The sequence below is a fragment of the Trachypithecus francoisi genome, unplaced genomic scaffold (assembly GCF_009764315.1).
Source record: "Trachypithecus francoisi isolate TF-2019V2 unplaced genomic scaffold, Tfra_2.0 Lachesis_group15, whole genome shotgun sequence".
NCBI lineage: Eukaryota > Metazoa > Chordata > Mammalia > Primates > Cercopithecidae > Trachypithecus > Trachypithecus francoisi.
The window spans coordinates 103,372,323-103,392,021 of NW_022681460.1; the positions used below are offsets into that span (position 1 = coordinate 103,372,323).

A 19,699-nucleotide genomic window follows, 5' to 3' on the forward strand; every position below is an offset into this window, starting at 1 on the left:
ATGAGCCAGCTGGTCCCCCTCCTGTTACATTACAGGCTGCCTTGAATGGTTGTCTGAGTTGTACACAGCATGACTCCATACTTCAGAAGAGTGGCTCCTGCATTTATGCAGTGCATAACTTGCACAACCCACCATAGCAGCCGTGTTTCCACTTCTAGATTATGACCACTGGGCGATGGTTTTTTTCCTCTTATTTATTGCTCAAGGTGGGCTCCATCCCATTGCTCCCTTGCTCGGGGGAAAACCTGAGCACTCTGGGAAGGCACTGTGGCAATATCTGAAGACAACTGAGCTGCCAAGCCATGTGCACAGAGTTGTTGATTCTCGGGCCAACCTGATATCTGCTGGAGGGACACTCCACTCCCTTCCCACTGCCCAACGTGCAGGATGGGGCATGAGGGACCAGAATAAAGATATCCTGCCTGCCTGCCCATCACGTCCTTTCCCGATCCTCACCCCCACCAACCCTCCAACCTAGGCATAATTTTAGAAACTTAATAGACCCCCTGCCAGACATTCTTGGCCTGGAGCCTGCGGGGGCAGGTCCTGAAAGAAGACAGACATTTCTTTCTTAGGCCTTGCCGATAGAGATCCTCTGTTTTCCCCTGGAACAGGTTTCTGAGGGACCATTGTGTGCGGAGGAGCTGCTCACACACTCGCTTCTTTGTGGGGTCCCCCCCCCACCCAGTCCTCCTGGGCTGGATTATTTTGCAGGGTGAGTCCCAGCTTCTCTGTGCTTCCCTGAGCCCCCCCAAAGCCATCAGCAACAGTAGGGACTAGGGTGGGGAGGACTGAAGGCTGCAGAGATGGGTGGCCATAGGGAATCCTTTGCAAATCATTGGGGTCATTGGGTGCCTTGAAACTGTAAATGACAGGCGGGGACCTCTGGGTCTGGAGACAGAAGGTGGGGTGTGATTCCAACATCCGGTGCTTAGACAACAGTGAAAAGATTTGTTTCCATCACTGGCCAGGAAAGCCTGGTCTTTTCAGTTCGGATTTCAAGGAAATCATTCCTGCAGCAGACATTCTGGAGGCTTCTGGAGTGTGAGGGAGAAGTGGGCAGGACGGAGGCATGCCAGGAAAGAATGTTTACGGTCCCTCGAATGGCAGGCACTGCCTGCACGTGTCCCTCTCAACCCTAGCAGATGGGGCCGCTGAGGCTCTGGGAGGTGAAGTGACTTGCTCACGGTCATGCAGCCAGGAAGTGGCACAGCCAGTCCTGCAGCCTGAAGCCTTTGCTCCCTTTATCCCTTTTTCTTTTTTTTTTTTTTTTTTTTTTTTTTTTTTTTTGAGGCGGAGTCTCGCTCTGTCGCCCAGGCTGGAGTGCAGTGGCCGGATCTCAGCTCACTGCAAGCTCTGCCTCCCGGGTTTACGCCATTCTCCTGCCTCAGCCTCCCGAGTAGCTGGGACTACAGGCGCCCGCCACCTCGCCCGGCTAGTTTTTGTATTTTTAGTAGAGACGGGGTTTCACCGTGTTAGCCAGGATGGTCTCGATCTCCTGACCTCGTGATCCGCCCGTCTCGGCCTCCCAAAGTGCTGAGATTACAGGCTTGAGCCACCGCGCCCGGCCTATCCCTTTTTCTTTATTCCAGGAGTGTTTTGGATATGAAATTCACATACTGGACAATTCACCCATTTACAGCATACCATTCAGGCCAGGCACCGGTGGCTCGTGCCTGTAATTCCAGCACTTTGGGAGGCCAAGGTGGGTAGATTGCTTGAGGTCAGGAGTTCAAGACCAGCCTGGCCAACATTGTGAAACCCCATCTCTACTAAAAATACAAAAAAAATTAGGCCGGGCGCGGTGGCTCAAGCCTGTAATCCCAGCACTTTGGGAGGCCGAGATGGGTGGATCACGAGGTCAGGAGATCGAGACCATCCTGGCTAACACGGTGAAACCCTGTCTCTGTTAAAAAAAAAAAAAAAAAAAAAAACTAGCCGGGTGTGGTGGCAGGTGCCTGTAGTCACAGCTACTCAGGAGGCTGAGGCAGGAGAATGGTGTAAGCCCTGGAGGCGGAGCTTGCAGTGAGCTGAGATCCGGCCACTGCACTCCAGCCCGGGCGACAGAGCGAGACTCTGACTCAAAAAAAAAAAAAAATGTAGTGGGTGTGGTGGCGGGCGCCTGTAACCCCAGCTACTCAGGAGGCTGAGGCGGGAGAATCACTTGAACCTGGGAGGTGGAGGTTGCCGTGAGCGGAGATCTCACCCCTGCACTCCAGCTTGGGCGACAGAGTGTGTGAGACTGTCTCAAACAAACAAAAAAGTATACTATTCAAAGGCTTTTAGTTTACAGAATTGTGCAACTGTAACCACTGTCAGTTTCAAAACATTTGCTACAGCTTCAAAAGAAACTCCATCCCCTTTAGCCATCGGTGTCTAATTCCCTTGTTCCCCCAGCCCTATAACCATGAATCCGCTTTCTGTCTCTGTGAATTTGCCTGTTCTGGACATTTCACATCAATGGAACTGTATACTATATGCGTTTTTTTTTTTTTGAGACAGTCTCACTCTGTTGCCCAGGCTGGAGTGCAGCTCACTGCAACCTCTGCCTCCTGAGAGATTCTCGTGCCTCGGCCTCCCAAGTAGCTGAGACTAGAGGCGTGCGGCACCATGCCCAGCTAATTTTTGTATTTTTAGTAGAGACAGGATTTCACCCTGTTGGCCAGGCTGGTCTCGAACTCCTGATTTCAGATGATCCACCAGCCTCGGCCTCCCAAAGTGCTGGGATTACAGGCGTGAGCCACCGTGTCTGGTCCCCTGGGGCGTTTTGCCCCTGGCTTCTCTCTCTCGGTGTACGGTTTCCAAGGTTCATGCATGATGCGGCCTGTATCAGTGCTTTACTCGTTTTTATGACTGAATAATGCTCCGTTGTATGGAGAGACTGGATTTTGCTCATCCACTTGTCTGTCGACGGACATTTGGGGTGTTTCCACCATTTGTGTCGAGTTTCCTATGAATTTTTAGGTTTTCAGTTCTTGTGGGAGTTCCCAACTCTTAAGCAAGCTGCTCAAATTCCTGCCTACAGGCTTTTGCTCATGCTGGGATTTCCCTACCTGGGAACTCCCCTCCCCTTTTCCCATACCCAGTAGAATCCAACTTGTTCCCCAGGACCCAGCTACATCCCTTTCCTCACTGCTCCCCATTCTTCCTACTGTAACGAGAGGCAGGAAGTCTTTCTGCACTTGATCCTTTACCCTGGGCGGTGCTTGCTGTGTAATCTTGGGGCACTCGCTCAGCCTCTCTGAACCCCAGTGGGGTTTATCCGTGATGCAAGGATCTAATTCTGATCCCTAGGGGGTGCTAGGAGAATCAAGGTGGCAAGAGCTCTGTGTCCTTGAAGCCTGGAAAGGGATGATGTATTGGGGCAGGCATTAGTTTATTTCTTCAGCCAGCTGTTTCTGCTAAGTGCCAGCTTCATGCCTGAGGGGGTTTACTGTTGTAAAACCATAATGATTCTGCCTTCAGGGAGCTGGGACAGGGATTCTCAACTGGGAGAGAATTTGGTCCTCGGGACAAATCTGGAGATGTCATCTGGAGACATCTTTGGATGTCGTGATGCAGGGAGGAGTGCTACTGGTTTCTAGAAAGAGGTCAGGGATGTTGCAAAACCTTCCATGATGCACAGGAAAGCTCCCTTAGCAATGAATGACCTGGCCCCAAATATTGATAGTGCCGAGGTTGATGAACCCTGGTCTAGCGATGTTATTGTTATTCATTCATTTTTCATGTGTGCATGTATTTATTAAATTTTTTTTGCATTCACAACTCTTGCCTTTTTCCAAGATGGATTCGAGGTAACTTACAAAGATACCAACAAAACAACAGGATTTTTAAAATGAGGACGTTGAGGTAGAAAACAATAAGAAGGAAGGAACTTTTTTTTCTTCCAGGAATGATACCCAAATTAAAGTGCACTACTTTCAGAAGTGGGTCATACATTTGGCTCTGAGCTTCCTAGTGGCCAGAGCAAAAAGAGAAAAAATTAATTTCAAGATTCTCACTGACCCGAAGTTGAAAATAAATTAAGAGCTTAAGGGAAGTCCAGCCTTCTTAGGTGTGAAGGAGTTTTCTCCTACAGGCCCTTATACAGGGGCCAAGGCAATGTGCTGGAGCAGACAGCACTGTTGTCAGCACAGCTCTGCAGGGAACATGATAGTGAGTATCACATTGCATCCTCTGATCTAGGCCTGTGATGCAAGGCTGAGGCCAGCTTGGCAAGGCGGCTATACATCGGGCACCTGTCCTGAGTGTGGGGGTTTACTTTCCCAACGTCAGAAGAGAAAGTATGGTTCACACTGCAGGCAGTTCAGAATAGCAATGGAAGCCGGGGCTCTGGAGTCAAACCGGCTGGGGTGAGGATGTGAATTTATTCCCAAATGGTGGTGTGACCTTGGGCCATTCCTGAAACCTCTCTGAACTCAGTTTCCTCATCCATACTATAAGACAGGAATAGTGAAGTAGGCCGGGCGCAGTGGCTCACGCTTGTAATCCCAGCACTCTGGGAGGCTGAGGCAGGTGGATCACGTGAGGTCAGGAGTTTGAAACCAGTCTGGTCAACATGGCGAAACCCCATCTCTACTAAAAATACAAAAAAAACAAAAAAATCAGCTGGTCATGGTAGCGGGTGCGTGTAGTCCCAGCTACTCGGGAGGCTGAGGCAGGAGATTCGACTGAACCCGGGAGGTGGAGGTTGTAGTGAGCTGAGATTGCGCCACTGCACTCCAGCCTGGGCATGTTGTAGTTTTGTGGTTGCAGGCATACCTCAGAGATACTATGGTTTTGGTTCCAGACCACCACAATAAAGCAAAAATTGCAAGAAAGCAAGTTGCAGAAATTCTTTGGTTTTCCAGTACATATAAAATTAAAATCAGCAGTAAGCCTGTTTCACTTTCTTCTTCACATGTGTACTTTCTTTTTTCTTTTTTTTTTTTTTTTTCATGTGTGTGCTTTCAATTTCCTTCAGGAACTTTTTTGGCCGGGCAAGGTGGCTCACGCCTGTAATCCCAGCCCTTTGGGAGGCCAAGGCAGGTGGATCACTTGCGATCAGGAGCTTGAGACCAAATGCAAAAATTGCAAAAAATGCAAAAATTAGCTGGGCATGGTGGTGCACACCTGTAGTCCCAGCTGAGGTGGGCAGATGGCTTGAATCTAGGAGGTGGAGGTTGCAGTGAGCCAAGATCATGCCACTGCACTCCCCCTTGGGTGATACAGCCAGACCTTGTCTCAAAAAATTAAAAAGTAAGAATAAAAAAAAATCCAGGGGCAGAGGGAGCCACGTGGGACAGATGGCATCAGATAGACCAGATGGTGAGTAGGGTGTAGAGGTCAGCATCATCAGACTATCATGCCTACTCTGTGTATGACAGCAATAGCCCACAATACGTTTAACAAAAAAGGATCCCTCAACTAAATCAATAATCACAAATCCTGTGTGTGCAATACTTTGAAGGAAGAATGGGGACCTGGTCTCCCAGGAGACCAGGCTGTGCGCAGGCTATGGGAGAGGTTGGTCTTGATCCTGCAGAGGCAGCTATTGATGAGTTTCCAGTGAGAACAGTGGAACCTGCCTCGGGGTGCGGTTGTGAGAATGACATCTGTAGTGTGGGAAGCTCTCAGGGCTCTCACGGTAACTGTCTTGCTTCTCTTTCTTTTAGAGACAGGGTTTCACTCTGTCACCCAGGCTGGAGTGCAGTGGTGCAATCATAGCTCTCTGTAGCTTCGAACTCTTGGCCTCTAGCAATCCTCCTGCCTTGGCCTCCACACACGGCTGGCTGCTGCTTTCTTTTTCTCACTTCCTCCCCTCTTCTCACCCCTTGTCCCATCTCAATTCATTTTCTTTTCCTTTCTCTGTTTCCCTCCCTTTTTTCTCCTTTTTTTCCCTTCCTTCTTTGCGGCCCCTGCATAGGAGTCTCCAACCTGTGCGGCTCTGTGCTGTAGAGAGAGACAAGGGGCTGGGAAGGGGTCCCCCACACTGTGAAGAGAGCCCAGGGCAGTACTGGCTGCACTCTCTTCCCTCTTCCCAGTCCTCCAGGAGGTGCACAGGATCCCGCGTGGGAGGAACCCCAGGCCTCATGGGGGTCTCTGAAGACAGAGCCAGACCTGCGTGGCGTCTCCCCCATTGAATACTAGGGGACACATTCCTCACAGGGACACAGCCACCTGTCACAGTCCTACTGGTGAAGTCCACAGTGTGTAATTCAGCCCATCCTCCATCCAGAGCTGGCTGTGGGGATGCTGAGAGCTGGTTGTGGGGGTGCTGAGAGCTGGCTGGGGGGATGCTGAGAGCTAGTTGTGGGGATGCTGAGAGCTGGCTGTGGGGATGCTGAGAGCTGGTTGTGGGTATGCTGAGAGCTGGCTGTGGGGATGCTGAGAGCTGGTTGTGGGGGTGCTGAGAGCTGGCTGGGGGGATGCTGAGAGTTTGACCTCCCTGTTTGCACAGTGGAGATTGAGAAAGAGAGAGAGACAGAGGACACACTCTTGTTCCCGGGAGCCCCGAGGGCCTGTACATGGGTGACGGATCCATTCGAGTGTCCCACGTCCAACGGTGGTCCTGGCTGATTCCTGGAGTAGGAAAGGAAGTTCCATTCTTTCCTGCATTGCTCCAACTTCCCGACACAGGAGAACAGATGTTTCACATCCAAAGATGACCGAGGTGGCAGTGGCTTCATCACATTGAGCAGGCAGTTCCTTGAACAGGCGTGGGTGGGTCCCAACCTTTTCAGGAAGCAGTTTGACACAGTGTTTCAGGGGCCTGGAAATGTCCACACTTTTCTCGTTAGTAATCACACTTCTGGGAATTTGCCCAAAGGAAATAACACCCCCCCCCCCGCCGCCAAAAAAGGAAAGAAAAGCCATGTGCCCAGCAATATCTATTGCAGTGACATTGTATAATAGGAAACCATCCAGTTGACACAACTGTGGCCACCACCTAGTAGATTCTTTTTTTTTTTTTTTGAAGAAAGACAGAGTCTTGCTGTGTTGCCCGGACTGGTCTTGAACTCCTGGGCTCAAGCAATCCTTCTGCCTTGGCCTCCCAAAGTGCTGGGATTACAAGCGTGAGCCACCACACCTGGCCGAGAGAGAGATTCTTGATGAAGGCATTTGTGCTCCTGGATCCAGCCATGCCTGAAGTCCTTACCATGGACTTTCCAACTATATGAGCAAATAAATTCCCTTTGCTATGTAAACAATATTTATGATACAGAACTATGCAATTAATTGGGTCATAATGAGGATGAAATGAACTAATGATATATGAAATACTTGGTTCACAGGGACTCATGAGAGGTCAACTCTTAGGAATTTCTTTCCCTTCAGTGAATGTACTTCCAAGCTAAAATCCACCAAGCGTATTCCACATTTTCGAGCAGGCACGAATGGGTTTGACTGATTTAGAACAATAAACACACAGAACTGAAAATTCACATCACCACCTACCCCTCCAGGGTCTCACTATGTTGCCGAAGCTGGTCTCAAACTGCTGGGTTCAAGCAATCCTCCTGCCTCAGCCTCCCAAAGTGCTGGAGTTACAGGGATGAGTCACCACACCCAGCCTCTAGTGGATTCTTAAATCTGCATTTGTAAGAAGGAGTTCTGAGAGCTCTTTGTCAGCTAAGCTGGAAGCACAATTGCATGCCTGCTGAGATGGCTGGGTTGGGATGGGGGCTGTGGATTTTCTGAACCATTTCTGATACTGCCACATTGCTCTGTCTGCTAGGAAACCCTGCCAGGCAGCTGTGTCCCCCAGGGCGTTTCCAGCCATTCCCAGGCTAAAACTGGAGCGCCTGTTCCATTTTGGAAAATGAAGACTGACATCTCAAGGCGTGTTTCCTTTTTGGATGTTCCCTGGATTTCTGGAGGGGAAGAGAAGGAAGTGTGGAAGACAACCAGGGAGGCCCTTGAAACCCCTTGAGGGGCAGAGCCCCTGGGGCAGGGATTTGGTTTTGTTCGCCTCAAAAGCCTGCTGACAGCTCAAACAGTACCGCCCCCATCCTGGGGATGGAGGCAGGGAAGTTTATTTTTTCTAAAAGATTGTTAAAGGTCTTTATTTTATTGCAGAAGCAATACATGCTGATTGTTGAAAAAGAAACACACGAGTAGTACAGAATTGTATAAAATAACGCTCCTGGCAACCCCCTCCTCCTCTTCAGAGGGAGGCACCCTTTACTGTTTGTGTTCTTCCTTTTGTTTTAAAACGTGTTCTGTTTTGTTTTCTTTTTTTTTTTTGGAGACGGAGTCTTGCTCTGCCACCCAGGCTGGAGTACAGTGGCCGGATCTCAGCTCACTGCAAGCTCCGCCTCCCGGGTTTACGCCATTCTCCTGCCTCAGCCTCCCGAGTAGCTGGGACTACAGGCGCCTGCCTCGTCGCCCGGCTAGTTTTTTGTATTTTTAAGTAGAGACAGGGTTTCACCGTATTAGCCAGGATGGTCTCGATCTCCTGACCTCGTGATCTGCCCGTCTCGGCCTCCCAAAGTGCTGGGATTACAGGCTTGAGCCACCGCGCCCGGCCTGTTTTGTTTTCTAGATCGCCCAGGCTGGAGTGCAATGGTGTGATCATAGCTCACTGCAGCCCCAGACTCCTGGGTTCAAGGGATCCTCTCACCTCAGCCTCCCGAGTAGCTTGGGACTACAGGCATCAACCATACCCTGCTGATTTTTTATTATTGTTTTGTAGAGATGGGGTCTCGCTGGTTTGCCCAGGCTGGTCTGGGACTCCTGGCCTCAAGCAATCCTCCCACCTCGGCCTCTCAAAGCTCTGAGATCATAGGCATTAGTCAGTTACTGCATCCCATCTGTGTCCTTTCTTTTAGAGAGTTTCCATTTTAAGGCTTTGCAATTTTGTGTGTGTGTGTGTGTGTGTTTTGCAACAAGCCACAGTGAACAATAGATCTTACAACCTGGTACACATGGGCACTCGTATATAAATAAAACACAAGTGTGACTCAACTATATGGAGTGCCCATCTGGAGTTGTGCAGTCTATTCCGTTCCATTCAATTACATTTTATTTACAAAGAAAGGTGGCTGGTCATAAACCAATCAAATGATTTCATGCCCCACTGCAGATGTGACCTGCAGACAGACAACTACTGTAGATAGTGACACACGAGGCCAGCTGTTCACGACTCCCTGTCCTACAGCTTGGATCTCACATTGAAGAATTTAGCAGCCTGCTTCCCATAACATTTCCATAACAGCCTGCGTAGGGCTCTTCCTTCCTCCTTAACAGTGACAGAATATATTATTTTATATATATATATATATATATATATATATATTTGAGACAGGGTCTCACTCTATCACCCAGGCTGGAGTGCAGTGGTGCGATCTCAGCTCACTGTAACCTCCGCCTCCTGGGCTCAAGCACTTCTTGACTCAGCCTCCTGAGTAGCTGGGACTGCAGGTATGCGTCACCATACCCAGCTAATTTTTTGTATTTTTAGTAGAGACAGGGTTTCACTATGTTGGCTGGTCTCAAACTCCTGAGCTCAGGCAATCCGTACGCCTCGGCCTCCCAAAGTTCTGAGATGACAGGCGTGAGACACTGCAACCAGCCCCAGTGGGCAGAGTTATCTTATTGAGTGGTTTTTCTGGAGGTATGTGCTCAACGCCTTCTTGAGTCATTTGCATTGTTTCCACGCTGGGGCTGTCACCGTTGAGGTCGTGTGGGACCTTCCATCCAGGCACAGGAACAAGAACATCCATGTGTTAGATTCCCAGCATGGAATTTCTGGAATACAAAGCAAGCACCAGCCAGGCAGGGTGGCTCACGTCCGTAATCCCAACAACGTGGGAGGCCTAGGCAGGTGGATCACTTCAGCCCAGGAATTTGAGACCAGTCTGGGCAACATGGTAAAACCCCGTCTCTACAAAAAATACAAAAATTAGCCAGGTGCCTGTAGTCCCAGCTGCTGGGGAGACTGAGGCAGGGGAGGATTGATTGAATCTGGGAAGTGGAGGCTGCAGTGAGCTATGATCACACCACGGTACTCCAGCCTGAGTGACAGAGCGAGACCCTGTCTCAAAAAAGTTAATAAATAAACAAAAGCGTCTCCTACTATGTTTGCATGTAGGAACCAGTCACAATTTTTAAGAAAATACTGTGGTTTTAGAAAGAGGATATTCTTGTTTCAGAAAGAGGTTGGGTCAAGTAGCTAAGCTTACCCTGGCTCTGTGTGGCCCAGAGAGAGAAGAAAATTGGAGAGCCCCCCTTCCCTCAGGCATTTCCCAAATGTTTCCTCCACATTTCGGGGTCGAACTGCGGTGGCCCCAAGAAGGTGTTTAGGATGGAAGAGGGAGGCCAGTGGGGTGGGTGGGGGAATGACCTCTGTCTCAGAAGGGTGGGGAGGTGGGGAGGGGAGGTGGTTTTATTTGTCTGATTTGTGGAAATCCTCCAGACGTTGAGGCCTCTGAGTGACATTCCCAGGATGCGGTCTGGAGGGCCACCTGTGTTTGGAGGCAGGTGCAAAAGGGGGAGTGAGGGTGGGGGGATGGACAATCAGGATTCTCCCCATTCCATTCCTGTCCATATTGCCCTCTCTTTATTCACTTATTCATGTGCCGGTGATGCAGGATTTTTCTTCTCAGTCACTTTACAAACCAGGGACCCCCAGTAGGCGACACGCTGCCCAGGCCTCACTCAGTCACACTGGCATGCCCCGGCTTGCTTGTATTATAGCTTGTATCCACGTTTGGCAGTTCCCGAGCTCTTGTACCACGCCCAAGAAGAATGAGGATATGAGGGACATTGGAGGAGGAGGGTGGAGAATAACTTTATTGAGTGATAAAAACTGCTTTCAGCGGAGAGGGGACACAGGGTTGGTCGCCCTACCTGAGGGCGGGAAAGTTCTCCCCTGTGGCTGGGTGTGGGGTCTCTTATGGACTCAGAATGGGGAGTGTGGGCTGACTGGTGTGTGAGTATGTCAAAAAGGTTAAAGTGAAAACACCATTCAAAGGTGGGCACGACAGTGTAGAAAACCAATTAGGAAAGGGTAGGTATATGTCAAATAGGTGAAGGGTGGGGGCCAATTAGAGGAAAGCACGCCAAATGGGAAGACAAGCTCCCAATCCAGTCCGAGGATTTAACTTCTAGCTTGGCTTTTGGGTTTTAAACTGTCTCCCGCTTGGAGGGGGGGTTTCACCGGGGACCCGCCCCATCTGCCTAGGCATTTGGCTGCCTCCTGACACTCTTTCAGGCCTATGCCAGGCATCTGGGACACAGCAGTGACTAACACACAAGCTTTAGCCTCCCAGCAGGGACCTTCTAGCTGGGGAGACAGATGTGGAATAACAACCACAATGTAGTTATTTAGGAGGTGGTAAATGTGGCCGAGTGCAGTGGCTGGCACGTGTAATCCCAGTGCTTGAGGCCAGGAGTTCCAGACCAGCCTGGGTAACACAGAGAGACCCCATCTCTACAAAAATAAAAAATGCAAAAATGAGCCAGGCATGGTGGCTGGCGCCTGTAGTGCCAACTACTCAGGAGGCCGAGGTGGGAGGGTTGCTTCAGCCTAGTAGTTTGAGGCTGCAGTGAGTTATATGATCACGCCACTGCACTCCAGCCTGGGAGACAGAGTGAGACCTGTCTCTAAATATAAAAAATTTAAAAATTAAAAAGGAGATAGTAGTGCAACAGAAAAAGGTGACAGGGTGGGGGTATTTCATGAGGGTCAGGGAGGGGAGTATAACCTCAGATAGAGTGGTCCGTGGTGTTTGAGCACAGGTTTGAAGGAAGGAGCAGGCCACATAGACACCTGGGGTGCCTGCAGTCCAGGCAGGAGGAGCGGCCATGCAAAGGCCCTGAGGCAGGATGGTGCTGAAACAGCTGGGAGGAGGTCAGTGTGGCTGGAGTGGAGTGAGCAGAGTGGAGGATGTTTTGGAGGTGAGGGGCAGAGAAGAGACAAGGCTTAGGGTAACACAGGGCTCTGGAGTTCTCAGGAGGCTTCATGACCATGGGGAGGGGGTAGGGCAGCTGAGAGAACTAAAACAGAGGTTCTGGAAGGGAGGGGCTGGCTCAGGTCCTGTGGCCGCTGCGAAAGAGACCAGAGGGAACTTTCTTATTTTTTTTGGAGATGGAGTCTTGCTCTGTCACCCAGGCTGGAGTACAGTGGCCGGATCTCAGCTCACCGCAAGCTCCGCCTCCCGGGTTTACGCCATTCTCCTGCCTCAGCCTCCAGAGTAGCTGGGACTACAGGCGCCCGCCACCTCGCCCGGCTAGTTTTTTGTATTTTTTAGTAGAGACAGGGTTTCACCATGTTAGCCAGGATGGTCTCGATCTCCTGACCTCGTGATCCGCCCATCTTGGCCTCCCAAAGTGCTGGGATTACAGGCTTGAGCCACCGCGCCCGGCCGAGCAGAGGGAACTTTCAAAACCATGCCATCATCATCACCGCTTCTCTCACGATTTCCTAAAACCAAAGGGGGCCTGGCTGCACTGTAAGCCCTGGTTACCTCCTCGGGAGGTTGAGCAACCTGTGGCTTCCCAGTACCCACAGGCGTGGCTTCCTACCTGCGCTTCCCCTTCTGGCCTCAGGAAGAGAAATCCGCCTTGAGCCACCATAGCTCGTGCCAGGCGCCTCAGATGATGGACAAACACTGACAAGGAGGTTCAAATATCAGGAAACACAGAAACAGCCCAACCATGGTGCATCTGGGAGAAAACTCTGGCAAGGAAGTCCTTTTGCAAGCCGAGTAGGAGAGTGGCATCTTGGCTTGGCGTTGTCTAGGGCAAAAAAAGGCTCAGCCCCTGGAGAGACAGCGGGGTTTCAGTGGGTGCCCCAAGAAAGGGAAGGAACCTGCATGGAGACCCAAGAGTGCTGGGGTTTTGGCCGGGCACAGAGGTTCATGCCTGTAATTCCAGCACCTTGGGAGGCTGAGGCAGGAGGATCACTTGAGCATAGGATTAAGTTTAAGATTAGCCTGGGAAACCCATCTCTACAAAAAATAAAAAATCAGCCTGGCATGGTGGCGCATGCCTGTAGTCCCAGCTACTCAGGTGGCTGAGGCGGGAGGATTGCTGTGCCCAGGAGGCAAAGGCTGCAGGGAGCTATGATAGAGCCACTGCACTCCAGCCTGGGTGACTACACGAGACCCTGTCTCTACCAAGAACAAAGAAAGCAAAAAAGCATGCTGGGTTTTGTCCCCTTTCCAGCCTGGCTGTGGGGCCTTTAGGTCCCCAGCCCCTTTCTGGGCCTCAGCTATAAAACGACGGGGCTGGAGCGGGGAAAACGGGCAGACGGCTCTCCTTCAGACTGCGGAGGGCAGGGAGTTGCCTCACCTTAAGTACTTGTTTCTGTTTTGAGTTGGGCTCTGTAGGACACTGTTTTGGAAGGGAAGGCTCTTAGGTTCTGTGGCCGGAAAGTCACAGATCTGGGCCACCTAGAAAGTTCCAAGCTCTAGAAGCTCTCCACAGCATAGGGACTGAGCGTGGAGGTAGAGCCAGACAGCTTGGGTTCAAATCCTACTGCTGCCATGTGCTGGTTGTGTGACCTTTGGCAAGCTGCCTGACCTCTCTGGGCCTCTATTGCTAAGTCTGTAAAGCGGAGATGATACTATTTCCCTCATAGGGTTGCTGGGAGAGCGGAGTCCGGTGGCCTATGTGACTGTGACTGTTTGTTAGGTGACTATAATTCTATGACTCATACTCCACCCGCACTCCATTGCCCAGCCCCTCCCCACACCCCCACTGGGTTGTGGAATGGAGCTCAAAGAATGAAATTCTTCAGTGTTATGAAGACGTGTGTTTCCTGGAGGCTACGAGGAAGAGAAAGTGCCAGTAGATGACCCCAAGGTCACAGGGTACTTGTTTATTATGCATTTGTCCTGCCCTGCTCCTAACCAGAATGTAAACTCCAGGGGAATTGGGGCCCCCATCTTGTTACCCCAGTTCTAGCTCCTGAAATGGTGCCTGGTTCCCGGGACACATCACCTGAGAGGGTGAGAAAACTGCCTGACAACTTCAGGCATCAGCCAGACCTGGCACAAATTGCACCCCTAGTCACCTTCTTGCTGTGTGATTCGAGGCATGTTACTTTACCTGTCTGGGCTTTCGTTGCCTACTCTGTAAAACAGCTGGATTGTTGTAAGGAGAAAATGAGACGGTGGATGTAAAAGTGCTTTTACATCCCAGGGCGCAGCACCCGGTGGGTACTCAGCTTGTGTTCTCATCACTATCTTCCTCCTCCCCACCAACTCCTCCTCCTCCCCCTCCTCTTTCCTCCTCTCCCTTCCCCTCTCCTGTCCCCCTCCCCCTCCTTCTCTCCCTCCTCCTCCCCTTCTCCTTCACACTCACTCTCCCCCCTCCTCCCTCTTCCCCTCTCCACTCCTCCCTCTCCCCCTGCTCCTTCCCTCTACCCTCCTCCCTCTCTCTTTCCCCATCCTCCCTCTCCCCGTCCTCCTTTTCCCCTCCTCTCTCTCCTCCTCTCCCCTTCCTCCTTTCCTCCCTCCTCCCCTTCCTCCTCTCCCCCTCCTCCTCCTCCTCCTCCCCTCCGCCTCCTTCCCTCTTCATCCTCCCATTCCTCCCCCTTCTCCTCTTTCCTCCTCCCCTTCCCCACCCTTACCTCTCTCTACCTCCTCCTCCTACCCCTCCTCCTCCTCCTCCTCCTCCATTGGGTTTCATTCTACATCAGATGCCAGTTGCTGTGACCTGGATATGTTTTGTGAAATAGAACCACAGTCACGCAGCACAATCCCTGTGGCCAAGAGGACACCTGTGTGTCATTATTAAGTGGATCAGGCCTCCCATCCTGAGAACACACTCTTCCTGCGGTTTACAGGGCCCCTGCCCTGAAGCAGATAACCGGGGCCTCACTCTGGGCAGGCAGGAAAGGCCCCACCTGCCATCCAGCTGGGCTGCTTCTCCTGGCCTGGTGAAGATGGAGGCCTTCTTCATCTTCTGCCATGTTACCCAGCCTGTTCTGGGATGGTCTCCCACGCCCCAAGAGGAAGGGTTCACCCATTAATCACAGGGCTTGGGAAGCTCACCTGGGCCTCTACCTGGGCCACTGGCTGCAGGTGCCATCACCCACAGACGGTGACCAGGGACTGCCCTTGGACGTGGAGCTGGGCCGCCTGCTAACTCGGATGTCCTGTCCTGGCCAGAGGCAGATCTCACAGGGAGCACTGCCAGATGGAACCCAGGATGCCTAGTTACATTTGAATTCCAAAGAAATAGCAAATGATGGTTTGGTGTAAGTATGTCTTGCGCAGTATTAGGGACAAATTACAAATCTGCAGCATTTGGGACAGACTTATACAAATGACAAGCAGGTGTTTGCTACTTCTCTGCAATTCAGATTAACTGGGCATCCTATATATTATGTGCTGGATCCGGTAACACTCCCTAAAGCCTCCTTCTGCCCATGAGCTCACCCCGTTTCAGCTCCATCTTGGTAGCAGCAGAAACAAAGGGTTTGGCCAGGGTCAGGGCCAGGCCACTGAGCCAGGATTGGGGTTGGGGGTGCAACCTCGGGCAAGCCGCCTGTCCTCCTGGTCTCAGTTTCCCCATCTGCATAACTCAGCTGGAAGAATCCCGGCTGCATGGATTTTTTTGAGGACAAAGCGTGTGATGTATGTGGGAAACGTGTTTTGGAAATGGAAAGGTGTTACGGAATTATGAGTGACCGGAATTCGTTGTTAATGGGTAATGCAGACCAGCCAGTGGGGGCTGTTTACTGGCAACTGGGTTCCTTTTCTGGAAATTAGTTTTTTTCAGTAAGCACCTTGCATTTGTTCTTGAAACATTAGAAAATGGAGAGTAGCAAAAGGACGAAAAATTCCCTAATGACATCACTCAGGGACAACTATTTATAGCTTTTTTTATTTTTATTTTTATTTTTTTGAGATGGATTCTTGCTCTGTTGACCAGGCTGGAGGGCAGTGACATGATCTCGGCTCACTGCAGCCTCCACCTCCCGGGTTCAAATGATCCTCCTGCATCAGCCTCCCTAGTAGCTGGGATTACAGGCGCAAGCCACCATGCCCGGCTAATTTTTATATCTTTAGTAGGGACAGGGTTTTGCTATGCTGGCCACGCTGGTCTCAAACTCCTGGCCTCAAGTGATCCACCTGCCTCAGCCTCCTGAAGTGCTGGGATGACAGGTGTGAACCACCACACCCGGCCTCTATAGCATTCTTTTTCCTTGGAAAACTTTTCCTCCAGGTGTATGTGTGTATTTCTTTTCTTTTTTTTTTTTTTTTTGAGATGGAGTCTCGCTCTGTGGCCCAGGCTGGAGTGCAGTGGCCAGATCTCAGCTCACTGCAAGCTCCGCCTCCCGGGTTTACGCCATTCTCCTGCCTCAGCCTCCCGAGTAGCTGGGACTACAGGCGCCCGCCACCTCGCCCGGCTAGATTTTTGTATTTTTTTTTTTTGTAGAGACGGGGTTTCACCGTGTTAGCCAGGATGGTCTCGATCTCCTGACGTCGTGATCCGCCCGTCTCGGCCTCCCAAAGTGCTGGGATTACAGGCTTGAGCCACCGCGCCCGGCCTCTTTTTTTTTTTTTTTTTTTTTTAACAAAATAAGTGGGATCATAGTCTGCATTCTTTTAGGGAACCAGTTTTTCCTCCTCTAGCCACTTCCTGTCTGAAGTTTCAGAGAGTACCCAGAGGAAAAGCATCTTCCTTTCTGGTCCATGTGATTCCTGGGGTATTGACAGATGTCCTATAAAACCGTAGCCTGCCTGGCCTCCTCCTGCTGTGCCTGCATAGATGCCTGGTTTATGTTTTAAAAAACTTGAGATACACTTCTCGTAACAAAATTCAACATTTTAAATATTTTAAACTGTACTATTCAGTGGCATGTAGTGTTTTGCAATCACCACCAATATCAAGTTCTATAAGTTTTTTTTTTTTTTTTTTTTTTTTGAGACAGGGTCTCACTCTGTCACCCAGGCTGAAGTGCAGTGGCACCACCTTGGCTCACTGCAACCTCTGCCTCCCAGGTTCAAGTGATCCTCCCACCTCAGCCTCCCAAGTAGCTGGGACTACACCTGTGCCTGGCTAATTTTTGTACTTTTTTTTTTTTTTTTGTAGAGACAGGGTTTTGCCATGTTACCCAGGCTGGTCTCAAACTCCTGACCTCAAGGAACCCACCTGCCTTGGCCTCCCAAAGTGCTGGAATTACAGGCATGAACCACTGCACCCAGCCCAGAACATTGTTATCACCCTAAAAAGAAACCTCATACTCTTGGGCAGTCACCCCCCAATTCTTTCAGTGCGGATCCACTTTCTCTCTCTACGGATTTGCCTATTCTGGACATTTCATATAAATGGAATCATACAATATGTGGCTTTTGGCGTCTGGTTTCATTTTACAAAATGTGTTTGAGGTCCCTCTGTGTTGTGCAAAGCATCAGTGCATTGTTCCTTTTTATGGTCAAATCACTCAATTCTTTTATGGCCAATACTCGTGGTAGAGATAGATTACATTTTGTCTATCCATTCATTCACTGACGGCCATTTGAGTTATCCCTACCTTTTGACTAGTGGGAATAGTGCTGCTATGAACATTCTTATACAAGTTTTCACTTGAGTACTTGTTTTCAGTTCTTTTGTGGATACACCTTGGGGTGGAACAGTAGCTATAGCATTTTACGTTCCCACCAGCAATGTATGAGGGTTTCCATTTCTTCACATCCTTCCCAATATTTATTTTCCATTAACTTTTTTTTTTGAGACAGAGTTTTGCTCATCTCCCATGCTGGAGTGCAGTGGCGCAATCTCGGCTCACTGCAACATCTGCCTCCTGGGTTCAAGCAATTCTCTTGCCTCAGCCTGCAGAGTAGTTGGGGTTACAGGCATCTGCCACCATGCCTGGCTAATTTTTGTATTTTTATTTATTTATTTATTTATTTTGAGACAGAGTTTTGCTCTTTGCCCAGGTTAGAGTGCAGTGGTGCGATCTCGGCTTACTGCAAGATCCGCCTCCCAGGTTCATGCCATTCTCCTGCCTCAGCCTCCTGGGTAGCTGGGACTACAGGTGCCCGCCACCACACCTGGCTAATTTTTTGTATTTTTAGTAGAGACGGGGTTTCACCGTGTTAGCCAGGATGGTCTCGATCTCCTGACCTCGTGATCCACCTGCCTTGGCCTACCAAAGTGCTGGGATTACAGGCGTGAGCTACCACGCCCGGCCTAATTTTTGTATTTTTAGTAGAGATGGAGTTTCACCATATTGGCCAGGATGGTCTCAAACTCCTGACCTCAAGTGATCTGCCAACCTCAGTCTCCCAAAGTGTTGGGATTATAGGCATGGGCCACCGTGCTCAGTCAAAACTTTTTTTTTGTAGCTATCATAATGAGTATAAAGAGGTATCTCGTTGTGGTTTTGATTTGTATTTCCTTGCTGACTAGTGGTGTTGAATATCTTTTCATGTGCTTCTTGGCCATTTGTATATTTTCTTTAGGGAAAGGTCTATTCAAGTCCTTTACCCTTTTTTTTTTTTTTTTTTTTTTTCGAGACAGGGTCTGGCTCTGTCATCCAGGCTGGAGTGTAATGACATGATCTTTGCTCACTGCAGTGTTGACTTCCCAGGTTCAGGTGATCCTCCCACCTCACCTCCCAAGTAGGTGGGACCACAGGTGCCCGCCACCATGCCTGGCTAATTTTTGTATTTTTAGTAGAGATGGGGTTTCACTGTGTTGGTCAGGCTGGTCTCGAACTCCTGACCTCTGGTGAGCTGCCTGCCTCGGCCTCCAAAAGTACTGGGAGTATAGTCATGAGCCACCGTACCTGGCCCCAGTGCCAATTTTTAGACTAGGTTGTTTGTTGCTTTTTTATTGCTGAGTTGTAAAAGTTCTTTATATAATCTGGATGCTAGACCCTTATCAGATATACGATTGGCAAACATTTTCTCCTCTTCTGTGGGTTGTCTTTTTACTCTCCTGATAGTGTCCTTGGGCGCACAAAAGTTTTCCATTCTGATGAAGTCCAATTTATTTATTTTTGATTTTATTGCTTGTGCATTTGTTTTCACATTTATAAAACCATTGTCAGATCCAAGGTCATGAATATTTATGCTGTTGTTTCCTTCTAAGAGTTGAATGATTCAACCTTTGTATATGATGTGAGGTAGGGATTCTAACTTCATTCTTTTGCATGTGGATATCCAGTTGTCCCAGCACGACTTGTCAAAAAGATTCTTGGCTGGGCATAGTGGCTCATGCCTGTAATCTCAGCACTTTTGGAAGCCAAGGTGGACAGATTGCTTGAGGTCAGGAGTTTGATACCAGCCTGTGGTGGTGCATGCCTGTAATTCCAGCTACCTGGGAGGCTGAGGCAGGAGAACTGCTTGAACTTGGGAAGTGAATGTTGCAGTGAGCCAAGATCACACTACTGCACTCCAACCTGGGTGATGGAGTGAGACTCTGTCACAAAAAAAAAAAAAAAAAAAAAAAAGACTCTTTCTCCATTGAATGGTCTTGGCACTCATTGGCCATAGATGTATAGTTTATATGTAGACTCTCAATTTTATTTCATTGATTTATATGTCTATTCTTATGCCAGAACCACATACTTTGATTACTGTAGCTTTGTAGTAAGTTTTAAAATCAGAACGTGTGGGCCAGGTGCAGTGGTTCATGCCTATAATCCCAGCACTTTGGGAGGTGGAGGTGGGAGGATCACTTGAGTCCAGGAGTTCAATACCAGCCTGGGCAACATAGTGAGACCACATCTATACAAAAAATTTAAAAGTTAGCCATG

General features: G+C 49.7%; 1 protein-coding gene across 6 annotated transcripts in view; it reads left to right on the forward strand.

Moving 5' to 3' along the window:
- The window catches only part of LITAF (lipopolysaccharide induced TNF factor), an 85,258-nt gene that overhangs the window by 21,256 nt on the left and 44,303 nt on the right, over positions 1-19,699 (forward strand). Inside the window, exons 3-4 of one of the 6 annotated variants that reach the window (XM_033236497.1) lie at positions 615-715; positions 1,593-1,768. The exons of 1 other annotated variant lie outside the window; for it this stretch is intronic. In XM_033236497.1, coding sequence (XP_033092388.1) covers positions 615-715; positions 1,593-1,713 — 222 coding nt within the window. In that variant the 3' untranslated portion in view covers positions 1,714-1,768. Of the gene's footprint in view, positions 1-614; positions 1,258-1,592; positions 1,769-6,023; positions 6,829-7,717; positions 8,210-9,575; positions 9,596-19,699 lie in introns of those variants that run through there. 4 more of the 6 variants (XM_033236498.1, XM_033236513.1, XM_033236514.1 and 1 more) reach the window with 4 other exon arrangements.